The 16,804-nt window shown below is 47.3% G+C and overlaps 1 protein-coding gene across 1 annotated transcript in view; it reads left to right on the top strand.

The window, feature by feature from the left end:
• The first annotated feature begins 8,268 nt into the window (after nt 1–8,268).
• KCNK5 (potassium two pore domain channel subfamily K member 5) overlaps nt 8,269–16,804 on the top strand; it is a 36,676-nt gene continuing 28,140 nt past the window's right edge. The window contains exon 1 of the mRNA XM_024557855.4: nt 8,269–8,803. Within this exon, the coding sequence (XP_024413623.1) occupies nt 8,618–8,803 (186 nt within the window). The 5' untranslated portion in view covers nt 8,269–8,617. The remainder of the gene's footprint in view (nt 8,804–16,804) is intronic.

The raw sequence follows: 16,804 nt of genomic DNA, 5'->3' as shown, positions 1-16,804 counted from the left end.
AAGGTCATTACTCAAGGCGTCACACAAGCCCTTTCTGCTGCATTTCAATGTGTTAAAATTGCCTGCGGCAGTGATTTTTTCAACCTTTTTCATCTCGCAGCACACATAAACTAATTACTAAAATTCTGCGGTGCACCAAAAACTGTATTTTTTGCCAATCTAACAAAAAAAAATAGGTGTAATTTTGATTCACTCACAGCAGATGGCTATTGTGTTGCTGTTTTCCTTCTTTTTTTTATTTGACAATCTGAGGGAAAGGAGGTCAGTGCCCCTGACTACATAGTCAGGTATTGGCATGTTTTAAAAATTCTTGCAGCACACAGGCTGAAAATCGCTGGCCTATGGTGTTCAGTTCAGTACTACTATACATCTGTAGCCTAGAAGATGTAGGGGAACAGAATTTGTCACCCCAAAATATGTTTCTTTGGCATAGGATTATTTTAGGCTGGTTAATTTTTAAAACAGCAGACATGAGAGAAGCTTGGAAAACTAAGTTGAAATTACCCTCGTAAAATATATTTACATTTGTAAGAAAAATCTCCACCCTAGTGGGTAGCTCAATTGGTTAGTGTCCTGATACCCCAAGGATATGGGTTCAATCCCCCAAGGTTGCAGGTTCAATTCCTGGTCAGGGCACATACAAGAAGCAACTAATACATGCATCAATGGAACAACAAAATGATGTCTCTCTTTCTCTTTCTTCTTCTCTCTCTCTCTAAAAATCAATTTTTTTAAAACTTAAAAAAAAAAAGAAAGAAAGAAAAACCTCCATTTGTAAGGGCCAGCTCCTGGCTGTACCAGGAAGAAGAGCGCGACCTTACCTTTCCTTATCTCTAGAAACGCTTATCAAGGGAACAAAGACTTCAATCTGCATAACTGTCCATTTAAGAATGTTCAAACCTGTAGGGAATTTTTAGGAGTTCATCTGAGTCAAAACTGATGACATTTGCCTGGAAACAAGATCTCAAATGCTCCGGAGAATGACAGTATTGTTTTAACACGTAGTTTACCTGGTGCCTTGTCCCCAGGTGCCTTTCCACTCACCTTTTCCCTCTTTCTCCTCATCAACCAGCTCCACTCACTGTTTCCGAACCTCCCTGCCTAAGGTGCTCATAGAGCGGTCCGGCCAGGAACAACCTTAGTGGGAGGTGAGGACAAGGTGCTGCTGTGAACCAGCAGAACTTGTGTACAAATCTTGGCGGACATGAGCATTTTCTGAGGAAACGCTCATAGCTACTCATTGTTGTGACCAAAACAATTGAAAAAGGTTGAGATCCACAGAAGTGTCAGGGTCTTAATGCCATATTCCTTCCCTGGGTTTGAAAAGAGGTCTCAGGGAGAGGACGATATTCAATGCAAAGGAAATAGTCTCAAACGGTGGGATTTCAGGGACCACTGACAGTTTGAGAGAAAGTTTTGCGGGTAGGTCCCATAACACACACCACCCTGCTGTGTCCCTCGAGAAGTGACCGCAGCCTCAGGAATAGCTTCAGATGACCTCCGAACTGGTCAGTGGGGGCTTTTCTTGCTACTGGGTTGTTTCCCCTAGCAGTCCACATTTTAGATGTTGTCGCAAAGCCAGGAAATTCTGGTATTATCATGTTCCCTTTGTAAGAAGGAGACTTGGAAAGAGCAATACGGACCTACCTGAAATCTCCAAACACAAGTAATTCAGAATCAGCGCTTGAGCTCTGCTCTCACCCTGTGTGGATATGTTTCTCTAAAGCTGAACTGACTCTCAGAGCGAAGGACGTGTAGCTCCGGTGATGAGGGGAACTGAAGCCCTGGTAAGACGACACTTACCTGATTCAATTTCTATTATCCGTGACTTAGCCACAGTGCTCTCCTCAAGGCCTGGCTAATCCTTGTAACTTCAAGTATCTTACGTTGAATTGACAAGTTCAATTTTTACTACTTTTGGGGGAGTTTTTAAATATATATAAATGATTATTCATAAACTTGATGCCAGTTTACAAAATTTAGCATAGTAATTTTTTTGTGCATTTTTACCTTCAATCTTACCCATAACATAAAATTCACCACCTTTTTGAGTGGACGACCCGGTAGTGTTAACTATATGCTCCTCACTGTGCAACAAATCTCTACAACTTTTCCATCATACAACCTGGAACTCTATCCTCGTTGAACTTTTCTTCCCCTCCCTTCATCCCTGGGCCATTGCTCGTTCTCTTTCTAAGAGTCTGACTTACACAAACCGAGGTGGTGAGGACTACGTTGACGTAAGAACAATTTTTGTAAGAGTTTATCTGAGCCCAAACTGACTATGGAGTTGGGAAACAAGATCTCAGATGCTCTGGAGAATGACAGCTTTGCAGTTTCTTTTATACAATTGGAATTAAGGAGGGACGGGAAGGAAGATTATATGAAGGTAGAAAGGAAGATGTCTCTGTGTTTGGATTAAAGGATAAAAGATTATGAGTTTCCTTGGGTGTGGTTAAATTCCCCAGGGGTATAAACAGGTGGCACTAGATGTTAACCTAGCTAGAAGTACAAGAACAATGGACTTTGCTTAAAGCAAAGATAAGCTTTTTATCTTTTTAAAAGATTTTAAGTCCCTTTTAGAGAGAGGGGAGGGGAGGGAGAAAGAGGTAGAGAAACATCAGTTCCATGTCCCACCTGCCCCAACCCAACCAGGGACTGCCCACAACCTGGGCACGTGCTCTGACCAGTGACCTTTTGCTTTGCAGACGATGCCCAACCAACTGAGCCACACAGGTCAGGGCAAAGATAAGCTTTTTAGTAAAGAAGTTACAGGACTGGAATGTGACTACCCACCATGACCTGCTCAGTTAGGAATTTATAATCAGATCACTCTGCGAGGTTACTTTCCAGAGAACGGTTCCCACTCTGGTTCTGTTTTTGTTTGGTCCACAAGAGCTATAAAGCTTTTTTTCTTTGTTAAGGAATGACGGTTTTCAAGTGATTGTGCTATTGGATTGCTTTGTGCTCTTAATGCATCTTTATATGCCTCCTTAGGTGAGGTGGGGGATTTCAGAGAGGGACTATTACCCTTGAACTTCCTAAACAGAATATAAACAGAGATAAAACAATGGCGTTTTAGCATTATGAAAGCGTTATCAAATGTTTATTTACCAAGAGGATAATCCCTTCATCTTACTGAAAGGAGGAAGTAACAAAGGTGGCGAGGATCTCTTTGTGCACAGAATTTAGGAGCATGACCTTGAGAACAGCCAGTCTGCTCTGCCTGTGCCTCCGTGTGAGACCCAGATAAGTCTAGTGACCTGTTGCTGTCAAGGTGAAACTCAACTCAAAGCCAACTGCCTTTCCAAAGCTGGCACACTGATTATCAGCCACAAGCTGGTAAATAAACATAATAATAAAACCCCTGAAATGCCTTTATCTATCAGCGGTGTACTCCGGGCCCCTCCCCCCACACCCACTTTTTTCTTTCCTAATCTTGAGGCTCAAGTTGTCTAGACGTTCATTAGTTTCAGTACAGATTATATTTCTGAAAGCCCCCGCTGGCTGCTGTGCAGAGAGTGACTCCTGGTCTCCATCGGAAACTGCTGATCCAAATGGGTAGAAGGGGCCAGGGAGGGTGGGGAAGGCGGAAGGGGAAGAGAAACACCTTCAGTGTGGACAGGGACAGAGGAGACGGAAGCAGGAGCAAGGAGAGTGGAGAGCTGGGTTAAGGGGTTTGGGAAAGTAAGGGAAGATAAGGAGGGGGCAACAGAAGGAGAGAGTGAGGGGAGAGGGAGCGTGACATTGAGGGGACTGGAAAGAGAAAGGGGTCGGGAAACGAAGAAATAGGCCAAGCGGAAAGACAAAGTAGCAATGATAAAAATGTCAAGTAAAAACCAATTCATCTTAAACTGTTCTACCATGTTTTTGTGAGGCGGTGAAACTGGAATAGGAAGAGGCCCTTTATTTTCTTAGGAAGAGAACACGGTGCGGAGGTGGGAGAGGAATGGGACAGAATTTTCCAAACAAAGAAAGTGCCTGTGGCCTCTCAAACTGTCCACCCCACGCTGGGTGAGCTGTTCACACCACAGTCCCTGCCTTTCTCCATCCAGAGTGGGGGAACCAAGACAAACGCCTGGTCTGTGGAAGGGCTGAGGACTGGGGAGCGGGACCTTCCAGTTTGGTGCAGGCTGGGTAGGAGGCAGGCAGGGTGGGAGGGCTGTGTTGGAGGAGCTGGGGGGGGGGGGCAGGCGCCTGACTGCGTAGGCTCCCTCACATCCAAAGGGAGCTACCCCAAGACCTCATTGAGGCTTCAGGTACAGGGGAATCAGGAAACCTGGGGCTTCTCAGCTTCCTACTCCACCCTTCTGGGACGGACACAGTGCTGTGGAGGAGAGACAGAAATGTACGTGATCTTCAAGCCTGCATCCCTAGCCCCTCTGCTCCAGCCCAATTTGGAGATCCCAGGGATACCTCTCCCTTCCTACCCCTCAAGTAAAAACTGGCCTAACTCTTGACACCTGAGAAAAGACCACCTATTTCCCCCCTAGGACAAAAAAAGGCCTTGGTCAGGGGGCAGGGAGGGGACTTGACCCACTTACTGCTGCACCTGCCCCCACACAGACCAGAGAGAGTCAGGGCCACACCCGGGTGCAGAGTACGGAAGGCGTGTGTCTCTCTCTCCAACTTCTGGGTGTTGCTGGCTAGAGACTTTGGACGCACAAACCCACCCCGGCACCAGCTTCCTCACTGCAAAGTGTGTATGATGACAAGCCCTGCTTATGATGCTTGCGGGGCGGGGCGTGTAGCACTGCTCTCTGGGAAGTGCGGCTTCTGGACAGTAACTGGGAGCAAGGTGAGAGAGAAATATCATAGGCAGGTGTGTTTTTGTTGTTTAATAAATTTGGTTAATTTTATATCGAGATATTATCAACATACAACATTATATTAGTTTCAAGTATACAGCATAATGATTCGATACTCGTATGTATTGTGAAATGCACAACACAGTAAGTCTAGTTAACTTCTATCACCCACCATACGTAGTTGCAATTTTTTTCTTGTGATGGACACTTTTATGACTTAGTCTTTTAGCAACTTTCCAATATGCAATAGAGTATTATTAAATAAGCCACCATACTGTACCTTATATCCTCAAGACTAATTTATTGTATTTTATAGCTGGAACTTTGTACCTTTTGACTCTCTTCACCCATTTCATACATCCCCGCCTCCAATGCCTGGCCTCCAGCAACTACCAGTCAGTCTCCGTATCTGATACCTTGGTTTGTGTTGTTGTTGTTGCTTTCATGCCACTTACACGTGAGATCATATGGTATTTGTCTTTTTCTGTCTGATTTATTTCACGGAGCATAATGCCCTCAAGATCCATGCACGATGTTGCAAATGGCAAGATTTCATTCTTTTTCATGGCTGAATAGTATGCCATTCTATAGCTGTACACTACGTTTTGTTTATCCATTCACCCATGGATGGGCACTTAGGCTGTTTTTATGTCTTGGCTATTTTAAGTAATGCTGCAGTGAACATGGGTGTGCATATATTTTCTACAATAGTTAGTGTTTTTTGTTTCCTTCAGATACATATCCTGCAGCGGAATTGCTGGATTATACAGCAGTTCTATATTTAATTTGTTCAGCAACCACCATTCGGTTTTCCCTAGTGGATGCGCCAATTCACACTCTCGCCAGCAGTGCTCGAGGGTTCCCTTTTCTCCACATTTTCTCCCATACTTGTTATTTCTTATCTTTTTGATAACAGTCCTCTGACAGATATGAGATGAGAGCTCAGGTCATTCTAATTTGCATTTCTCTTGTAATTAGTGACGTTAAGTGTCTTTTCATGATCTGTTGGCCATCTGTATGTCTTCTTTGGAAAAAGGTCTTTTCAGATCCTCTGCCCATTTTTTAATTAATTTGTTTGGTTTTGCTATTGAGTTGTATGAGTTCTTTATATATTTCTGATATTCATCCCTTACCAAACACATGATTTGCAAATATGTTCTCCCATTCTGCAGGTTGCCTTTTCATTTTATGGATGGTTTCCTTTGCTGTGCAGAAGCTTTTTGGTTTGATGTGGTCCCACTTGTTTGTTTTTGCTTTTGTTGCCCTGACTTTTAGAGTCAGAGCCAAAAAATCACTGCCAAGACGCCAAGATTGATTCGAGAAACTTACTATGTTTTCTTCTAGGAGTTTTATGGTTTTAGGTCTTACATTCAAGTCTTTTACCCATTTTGGCTTAATTTTTGTGCATGGTGTAAGATAATAGTCTAATTTCATAATTTTGCATGTGACTGTCCAGTTTCCTCAAAGCCATTTTATGAAGAAACTGTCCTTTCCTTAGTTGTGTATTCTTAGTTCCTTTGTTGTTAATTTATTTCTAGGCTCTATTTTATTTTATTGTTCCAAGGGTTTGTTCCCATCAAATCAAAATACTATACTATTTTGATTACTGTAGCTTTGTAATATAGTTTAAATAGAGGATTTTTGATACCTCTAGCTTTGTTCTCTTTTCTCAAGATTGCTTTGGCTCTTCTGGACTTTTTTGTAGTTCCATAAAAATTTGAGATTGTTTGTTACATATCCTTGAAAAATGCTATTGGATGGGCTGGGGTGGGGGGAAATGCAAACAACTGTAATTGAAAACAATAAAGTAATTAAAAAAAGAAAAGAAAAATGCTATTGGAATTTTGATAGAGATTGCACTGAATTTGTAGATTGCTTTGGTTGGATGGACATTTTAATAATATTACTTCTTCCTATCCATGACCACAGAATATCATTTCATTTATTTCTGTTTTCTTTGATTTCTTTTAATCAATATCTTATAGTTTTCGGTGTACAGGTCTTTCACCTCTTGGTTAAATTGATTCCTAGGTATTTTATTTTATTTTTTGATGCTATTATAAATGATATTGTTTTCTTAATTCCTCTTCCTGATACTCCATTTGTAGTATATTGAAGTGCAATTTATTTCTGTATATTGATTTTATGTCCTATAACTTTACTGAACTTGTTGATTAGCTCTGTTTTTAGATGGCATTTTTTTTGTAAAGATTTTATTTATTTATTTTTAGACAGAGGGGAAGGGAGGGAGAAAGAAAGGGAAAGAAACATTAAAGTTTGCCTCTTTTGTGCCCCCAACTGGGGACCTGGCCTGCATCCCAGGCATGTGCCCCGACTGGGAATCAAACTGGTGACCCTTTGGTTCGCAGGCCAGCGCTCAATCCACTGAGCCACACCAGCCAGGGCTTGATAGGGTCTTCAGTGGGGTTTTCTACACATACTATCATGTCATCTAGAAATAGTGACAGTTTTACTTCTTCCTTTCCCATTTGGATGCCTTCTATTTGTTTTGTTTTTTTTCTTGCACAGTTGCTCTGGCTATAACTTCCACTGGATGTGTGTTTTTGACAAATATGTTTTTGATTGTTATTTACTTTTTCATTGCTCAAATGTTTAAAAGTGTATACTATGTAAGAGGCCCTGGGAATATGTCAATGAACGATCCAGACCCCTCCCCCCCACAGTCTGTCATTTTAGTGTTGCAGAGTGCATTAGAGATCTATAGTATATTTGAAAAAATTTAGTGCCAGGAAGAAAGTATGGCCGATAAGGGGGATCAGGAGTGCCTGTGCGTGGGGGGAGGGGGCAGGGGGCGTAGCAATTTTAAATAGGCCTGGGAGTATCAAAGAGGTGTGTTCTCCTAAAGCTACCAATGTGTGTGTAGTTGGGGTGGGGCAAGGGAGGGGTCTCGCACGGTGCTGCCTAGACTGCTCCCTCCCCGTGTGGGGGTCTCACGCCAGAGCAGGCGAGACTGGGCCAGAGTGAAAAATCACACCATTGTGGATGGTGAATCCCTGATGTCCTGATTCTCTACAATTTTTCCCGTCCCTTTCTGATCCCCCTTCCCCAGGCTTATAATTCTAGGAAGGTGCGTGAAACAGACTGAGAATCGAGCTTTCTTGGCAGAAACATCAGTGAGTGAAAACCGAATTACAGTGAAAATAACAATAGTAATAACTTCCTGATCCCAGTCACTAACACATTAATTTTATTTCATACACTAGTACTAGTACCAAATGCGAATCCCAGAGACCACAAGCGCTCAGGCTTCTCGGCACCAGGCACCGCACCGGCACCGGGAAGGGCGCGGAGCAGCGAAGCTCAACTCAGCTGACTGTGTGGGGCGTGGCCTGAGCGGGGGCGGTGCTGGTGAGTGACAGGCCCCGGCCGGCCCCTCCCCCCGGGGGGGCTTGGCTCGGGCGGGCGGTGCGCGCTAGGAGCTGATTAAAGAGGCGCGCGGAGGCGGGCGCAGTGCTTACTGCTGCGGCTCTCGTAGGGTGGCCCACGTGTCTCCCAGAGCCTGGCCCCGAGTTCCCACAGCTGCTTTCGCCGCTGTAATCCAGGGCGACCCCTATCCCCTAGGGGTGTGCTCATCCCCGTCCCGCGGGAGCAGGGCCCCGCACCGTTCCCAGCGCTCAGGGGGCCAACTTGGAGAAGCAACTTGGTCCGGGAACCTCGCTGGGGGTACGGAGCACTGCGCATGCGGAGCTCCAAATTCAAACAGCTGTTTCCAGAGGCTGGAGGGCCGGTGGACCCGGAGCCACTGGGGCTAGGGGACGCTTTCTTGAGGAGGCGGCCTCTCGGGAGCCATGGTGGACCGGGGCCCGCTGCTCACCTCGGCCATCATCTTCTATCTGGCCATCGGTGCGGCGATCTTCGAGGTGCTGGAGGAGCCGCACTGGAAAGAGTCTAAGAAAAACTACTATACACAGAAATTGCATCTGCTCAAGGAGTTCCCGTGTCTAGGCCAGGAGGGACTGGACAAGATCCTGCAGGTGAGGCGCCGCTCTACCCCTACAAACGCCTGAAGCTGGCCGCAGGGTTAGGAGTGCTGGAGGGGCGCCCCCTCACAGCTTTGGATGACCCTCAGTTCTTGTGGGTCGGCCTAGGAGTGACAGGAGAGAATGTCTCATCATGGATCTGGCTGCTGGTATCTTTCGTTTACCCGTGGACACAGGAGGCACCCACGCGCGGAGGCTCGTTGGAAGCCAGTTTGTCCAGAGAGAAGAATTTAGTGTTCACCTCCGGGTGAACCGAGCCCTGCAGTGGCTCGTTGTGGGTACCTCCCTCCTTGGACTAAGGCTGTGGGGCGGAAAAAGGCATTTATCTTTCCTTGGAGACGCTCCCGGAGTTCGGGAGTCGAGCCAGGTGTCACCCCCCCAGCGTCTCCACCTCCCATCTCCGAGGCCAGTGCGGCTCCCGCACGGCTTTTCTTCGGGAATGTGAGCCCGGCAGAGTTTTGGGAGAGTCCGCAGAACCAGCCTAAGCAAAGAAAGATCCCCTTCTACCCGTAGGGCTGAGGAGTGGGGCTAAGGGGATTAGCCGGGCGTGAGCCACTGGGATGGGGGCTGGTGACTGGAATGCTGGAGACGCGCTCAGGCTTCCGGGAGAGCTTATCTGTCTGTCTATCAGGGAAGGCTAACTCCAAGGGCTTGGAATTAAACTTTGGAAAGTAGTAGGTTGAAGAACAAACCCCGGAGCGTCCACTGGGTTGGGTGAGAAGAGGTGCAGAATGGGAGGTGGTGCGGAGAGTTTCTCCCCGTGTTAGCATTGGGAGTTTCTTAGGGATGGCATTGACCTCAGTGGAATAAACCGACCTTTTGCTGGGAGTAGAGGCCCTCTACGCCAGATTCCAGAAGTCCCTTAGCTTCACCCATTCGCTCTTGGCCTGCACAAATGGCATCCATCCAGGGAAATGACCGGGACCAGAGTAAGAGCCCCTGAGGGCTCTAGGTTGTGAGGTGGAGTAGGGGTAGCTGCTCTAAGGTGTTACATTTCTCCTGGGGTGAAAGATGCCATAAAGGAGGTTTGGGGAACAGCATTTAATCTATAGCAGTCCTCCAATACATTATGGCTGGCTGGATGTCTCATTTTTCTGGCCTCGATTTCCCCATCTGTAAAAAGGAAATGAACCTGTCCTCCGTCTTTCCCGCCCTGAGCTGTTGGAAGGTTGAAGCATTGGAAACCAGGAAGCTGTCCGTTTGTGATTCCCTTTTTGTCCCCAAATCATTAGACATTCACAAGGGAGCATAAGAGTGCCTCCAGGCAGCTGGGCAAGTAGACTTGTTCTCTCAGGGGCCACTGGCAGGCGTCGGCCAGCAGGTTGGGTGTTTGGTTTCAGGGGGGAGCGTTCCCAGGGTGGGGCCTGGTGGGATGTCAGGTTGGTAAGGAGGACGAACTTTGGAAGGTGGGCTAGCTTGTCATGGCAGGAGTTCTGGGGCGATGTGGGTTCCTTTGGCTGGGTATCTTCCCTGTGTGCATGTGTTGGGGAGGGGTCACTTTATAATTTCCCGTGAGGAAACAATTCTTCTGGACAACGAGCTGTTGTTTAATTTCTTCCAGGGCTTTGTTTAGAGGGGAAGAAGTGAGGCGAGCATGATAAAGAATCGAGCTACCCTCGAAGTTTCCCTCTTCGCCGCTCCTCCACCAACCACTGCAGGGGAAGGAAGGAAAGAATTCAAGGCTGAATGTGGGAAAATAAACTTCAAAACATGAGGAGAAGGGAAAAGGGGGGTCGGGGCGAGGCAGCCTGGTACAGCTGGTGGTAGGAGCTTTGGGGGTTAGACTGCTTTCTTAAGGTGTTTGAGCAAATGTCTCTTATGTTGCAGTCCTGTTAAATCCCATCCCCAAAGCAGGCAGGTAACTTTTAGAAAACAGATTTGGGCGTTTGGCCAGCGTGATTTAGAGATGATTATGGATAGCCCTGTCCCCATCCGCAGCCAAAAACTCTCAAACCATCTCCAGATAGTTGAGTCTCTTCTCTTCATAGGAAAAAACCCAAGAAGTGAAAACCAATGGAAGCATTGTGCTAGCATTACTTTTAGTCTCCAGAAGTCTGCTGGGGCTCGGCTCTCTGATGTGACTTTGGGCATTGCCTCAGGCCAGAAATTGGCTTAAGGGAAAAGGAAAACTCAAAAATCTTTCCATTTGGGGTGTTTGGGCATTTTCCACCTGAAGTTCTGACTCACCTTTGTAATTCTGAAGAAGTCCCTTGCTAGGAATTCCTGGGGTGGGGGCAGGCTCTTGGGAAGGGTTGTTGGAAGGGTGTGGGGGTGGTGCATCCTGGGTTGGGGTTTTCCTCACACTGGAAACTTTGCTTTCAGACACGTGAGGAAGGGAGTTTACACACCTTCCTTTAGATCTTTGGAAATAGGCCCTGGGTTGTCAGGTGCTTCCTCCCCGTTCAAGCTGTGGTTGAATTGAGGCAGAGGTTGACTTTCATATGCTGTGTGTGCCCCACCAGCCTCGCTGTCCTCCGTCCTGCCTTCAGAATCATCTTGAATCTTTTGTTGTGACCCTTGTTCCACCAGGGTTTGGGTGACCCTCTCCACCAGCCTCCTCCTAAACTGCAGAGGCTCCCGTGAGGGGGTTAGCATGGACTGACCCCCTTAATGTTGGACATTGTGGGCAGTATCTGCATTTTATGAGAGTGGGTACAATCTAATTTTGCCATCTAGCTTGGCCGTTTACTCATCAAACCATTTAAATTTCTCATCTGCAAAATGAGGGTCTGGTGAGGGTCCAATAAAGGAGCAGCGTTCATCCAGATGGATGTAGATATAACTTAGGAGACCAAGCTGTCACTTGTACTTGTAATGCACACGTTGATCAAGGCAACTGACCAAGTGCCTTACCTGTATTAGTTCAGGTACTCCTTGCAGCCCCCTTACCTATTTAGATAAGGACACTGAAGGTCAAGGAAGTTAGAGTGGCTTTGGTGACACATCAAGAAAGTATGGCCTGGGGTGGGGACCAGCTGCCTGCCTCCTTGCACACCCCTGCCCTTCCTCTTGGGCATGTGAAGCTGTTCAGTGGTTGGTCTGTAAGTGAGTTTAGTAAATTGGTTCAGCTGGCCTCTGGTCTGCTGGGAAATTCTATTTTCCATTTCCCCAAGAACAGGCCTCTGCACGCAGACTCCTCCGTGCTGTGCCCAGCTGTGCTGCCACCTCCTCCATTAATGAAGTAAGCATCAGTCTGCTGAACCCCACTCCTTTGAAAGCACAAAAATGCAGAGGATTGAGGTAAAGGGGAAGAGTGAAGAGTGAATCTTTCTCGGCCATCACCTCTGGTGTGCAGTGATCGTGAACAGGAAGGATTTGAGAGCTTACCAAGCGCCAGGGCTTCCATTAAGCACTTCACATACCTTCTTATTTTAATCTAATCACGGTGACCAACCCCAGTTATAGATGAGGACGAGGCTCGAAAACAAATGATATAAGTTGCCAATATCATAGTACAGAGTCAGGTTTCAAATCTGAGTGTGTTGTATTCCAAAGTACATGGAAATTAGTTAACAGGCATTTGTTAAGCACCTACTGTGTGTCAGACACTGAGCAAGGTGCTGGGAGTGCAAAGGTGAGTTAAGACACAGCCGAGATCTGGCTGGCTGCAGGAGATAAGGATGAATAAACCCACCTTGACAATTGTTTCTGAGGGCCCCACAGAGGTGTTCAGGAGGGACTCTTACTGAGCACCCCCCAGGTCCAGCCTGAGGGGTCAGGGAGGGCTTTCAGGAGGAGGTGACCTCAAGCCAGAGTGGGGTCTTGGAATTAGGAGGGGAAAGAGGGTGGGGTATTGCTTTGTGCTGTGGTTCTTGAGATGCCTAAGTTTCATGGGGGTGTGGTAAATAGGGGTCACCCCAGGCCCTGCCCTCCACTGGGGCACCCCATCCCTAGCTCCGGCTTTTCTGAGATGGCTCACATAGATAGATGACCAGTTCCCAGGAGCTTCTGGGATGTTGCTGACCTCCTTACTGCCTAAGCTGCAAACTGTGTTATCCTATTGGGAGGTTTTCTCTCCCTTTTATTTTTCTGGACCCCTACCTACTCTATACGTGCTCCAGCTCAGTAATGAGACTCATTCCAATTTTGAGGTCTTCACATCCTGTTGTTAATACTAATCCTCCTCCTAAAATATGAAAAATACAGCCATGTGGTAAAATTACATCTGACTAAAATGCTCAGAATGGGCCACATTCATTGAATTTTTTGGAGAACTGAGGGTTAATATGAAAACCTCTTTTGTGTCAAGCCTGTTGGAAATTGTAAAAGTACACTGGTCCATTTAAATGCCTTTGTAAGGAAAGGGAACACAATAGATCTTTTGACTGTCCAGAACCATGGAGGCCCCACGTCATTAGTTCACACTTGAACTCTCACCTTCTAGGAATGGAGAAATGGAAAGCGGAGAAGTGGGTTTGGGAGAGGAAATGGAAGAAAAGGGTCCCTTCCCAAAGGCTCTTTTTTCCCACCTAAATTAATGTTTTGCTCAAAGTCCAAGCAGCACCTCCTAATTTTTTTTTCCCAGATTGATAAATGTGCCTTAGTTAACTGCTCTGGTTAGAGTTTTAACAGTAAAGTGAATTTTTATTGACTCATTTTGAGAATTTCACTAGAGCCCTCAGGACAGTTACAGATGGCATGCTAATAGAGACTTACTGAGGGTAGAAATTAGCAAGTGTTGAAATGTTCTGGGGGGGGGGGCGCTTCTTATGGGGGGACAAAAGGGAGGTGATGACTGCTGCTTCTAAGTATTTTCCTGGGGTTTTGCCATATTTATAGTCTGTCCTATAAAAGAAACAGAATCTTCCAGTTTTGAATGCTGTGCTTGGCTGGCTCTGACCCCAGGCCATGGGCTTTCATCTTGAACTTGGCTGTCGGCTGTTAGATCAGGCTCAGCGTCAGAACTCTGTGTGTATGTGTTGGAGGGGGCAGGAGGAGCAGGAAAGTACAAGGCTTTGGGGAGCAGAGGAGCCACACTCCTGAGAATAGGACCCCCAAGACAGTCTTTGTACAGGTTGAGATGTTAGAACTAAGTGGTGTTGCTGGCCAGACCTGGGTGAGAGGCCAGGTGAGGCGGGTGACTAGGAAAACACTTGAAATTGCTTTATCTCCCTCTTTTTGGTGCTCCTTTTGGGGAGTGGAGATGGTAGAGGAGAACCTCAGATTCCCGTGAGCATCCCGCTGGATCAGCCCTGCCGCGGGGGGCAGAGAGATAAAGGTCAGATAAGGAAGCTCTCCGGGTTTAGCCAAGGAATTTGTGCTAACCAAATTTTTGCAATTTTCAAGTCAGGGAGTGAACAGCATTTCAGAAAATTTCTCTTCACAGCCGTTTGTACCTTAAAAGAAGTGGAATATTCTCTTGCAAACTAACGGTATTTCTGTGGGTTGATCCCTTTGCCCCATGAATGTTATGATAAGGCCACTTCCTCCCTTTCTACTTCTGATGTGATAGAGTATCAAAGCCCACAGAACTCAGAGCACCACCACCCCCAAAAAAAGAGCCCACCCATGCTCTGTCATACACCAGCTTTCAGTTAAGATACTACTCTCTTTCTTCCCTGAGCCCCTTGGAAGGTCTGAGTCCTCCTCCCTGCCGAAGACACCCCCCATTTGATATGACCCTCCAGACTGTGCCTTAGTTGCACCTTTGTGTAAAAGTGGGGCAGTGTAGTCCAGCTCTGTACAGCTGCCTGAGGCCTCTAGGCTTTTTATGAGCAGTTAGTCTGATCCCTAAACTTCAGAGACCTGGGCAACATTAAGGAATCACAGAGGAGTCCCTCCCTGCCAGCTGTCATTTCTGTGTTTGCTGAAGCCTCAGAAACCAGATGGGGCTCCAGCCCCCAGGAGCTCAATGTAGCCGGGGAGAGAAACAGGGCCCTGCTGGAGAAATGAGGGGAAATACGGTCCTGGTGCTGAGTGATGGTTTGCAGATGGTTGAGGTTGGAGAGACGGACACGGGTCAGAGGGCCTTGGAGAATTCAGTTCCTGTTTCCTGAGGCCTGTAGAACCCCTCGGCCTGCGGGGGATCTGGCCCTGAACAAAACGTAACCCCTGCCCTCAGGGAGCACCAGGTCTAGAGAAAGAAAGGTAAGGAGCTGTTACCTGGTAGACATTGGTAAGTGTACCAGAGGTCCCCAGTGTGTGCCATTGAGAGGTTCATTTCTGCTCCGGAACTTAGAGAAGGGGGCTTTGAGGCAGGTGGGAAGGATGAGCAGCCCCTGTGAGCATTCTGCTCAGTACTTGCTATGTGCCAGGCATTGGGCTGGTGCTTTACCTGTATCTCAATGAACCAGTCCTATGGGTCCACTGTTATTATTGTGCCCATTGTACAGGAAACTGGAGGCCAGAGTATTTGCTGGGGTCTATATGGCTAGCTAGAGGCTGAGATTCACCATGCCTTGCTGACTTCAGAGGACCATGAGTGGAGTAGAGCCCAGGGGTTTGGAGTACCGAGTGGGGGTGGTGATGCCAGCTAACAGTTCCCGACCACTTGCTTGGCCAGCCCTATGCCGTGTGAACTGTTTTGTGCACCATCTCATAAATCCTTGCTGCAGCCCTCTGCAGGAGGTGCTGTTGCCGGAACTTCCTCATGGGGGGAGCGACAGAAGGGACCATGGAGGTTCCATAAGTCAATCGAGGCCATACCACTCAGAAGTGGAAGAACAGGGATTTGAACCCAGGGCCCACACTGAACCATTTTGCTTTACATGAGGCCACAGTGAAGGCGGGAAAAACAAGGAGCAAACGCCTAAGAGTAGGGAATGCAAGCAGGGCTTGAGTGGTGGCTTCAGAGCAATGGGATGACTTTCAGGATGCTTACTCAACTGTGTGCCTTGAGCAAGTCACCTTCTCACCTGTGAAATGGGATGATAGTACAGGAGCTCCCACATGCCTGCAGAATCCACATAAACACCTAGACAGAGTGCCTGGTACATGCGACAGGTAACTGGCCGTGTTTCAGCTGCTGTTCCTGCACCCTGTCTCTCTGTGGGGGTCCCCATTCCCTACATGCTTCAGGCCCCATCATGGACGAAGCTCCCAACCTGCATGCAGGTGGAAGCACACATGATAAAATGCACCAAATCCCTCCATTCTCCATTTTCTGCAGATTTACCCACAACGATCCCCTCAAAAGAGTTCATGGTCACCTTAAATTATGGAAGGTTTACTTCCTTTTCTTCCAGCATAGCCCTGCTCCCCGCTCTGGAGGAAAGAGGAAAGGCTTTCCCTGCTCAGTCCTGGCTTGTCCCAGGCCTTGGTTAAACCTTTTCCCTTCTGGAGAATTCTCGTGTCTGATGGCATCTTGGGTGACCTCCCTGGATGTGGTCACATGGGAGCTGGGGTCAAAGTAGTACCCTCCTTGGAGGCAGACACCACCCACTTCCCCTTTCAAAGGGTCCTTGGTAGCCAGGACTCTTTGATTGGCTTGAAATGTATATTCTATTCTTCCTCTCCTCTCTGTAAATATTTGGGTTTCCTGCCTAAATATCTAGGGAGGATTGTGTACTTCTGGCTGTTGTCACCTCCCATGGCCCACTGTAATCTCCTGTAGCTGCTTATCCGGTCCCCTTGATGGGGGAGAGGCTCGCCTCAAAGTCTAGAAGAGAAGCCCAGTGGAGCCCCTCCCTTTATCTGAGTGACCGGGTGCTTGTGTCTGAACCACTGTGTAGAGAATAGTTCTGATTCTCCCCACAATACTGGTTTGTGCTGTGTGACCCAAGTCAGATCTCACCTCTCTGTTCTCCACTTTCTTCAAGTAAATTCATCCATTCATTCGAGAGGGCTTGGAGTGCCTGTTATATGGTTGGGGCCACAGCTTCCCACCCTTGGCCCTGTGTTCCCAGGCTCAGCCCACAAGACTTGCTCAGTATGTGTGTGAGTTTCAGGCAACCACTGACTTGCTCAGAATATCTTTTGGGCTTGGGTGCCCAGTATTGTGCCTGGCTATGGCGGGGACACAGAGAGCCATGTGGACCTCTGGGTTAGAAGTCCAGT

Source organism: Desmodus rotundus, chromosome 11, assembly GCF_022682495.2.
Source record: "Desmodus rotundus isolate HL8 chromosome 11, HLdesRot8A.1, whole genome shotgun sequence".
In the NCBI taxonomy this organism is placed as follows: domain Eukaryota; kingdom Metazoa; phylum Chordata; class Mammalia; order Chiroptera; family Phyllostomidae; genus Desmodus; species Desmodus rotundus.
Note: the sequence above shows the minus strand (reverse complement) of the source record. Positions and strands in the feature narration are given on the sequence as shown.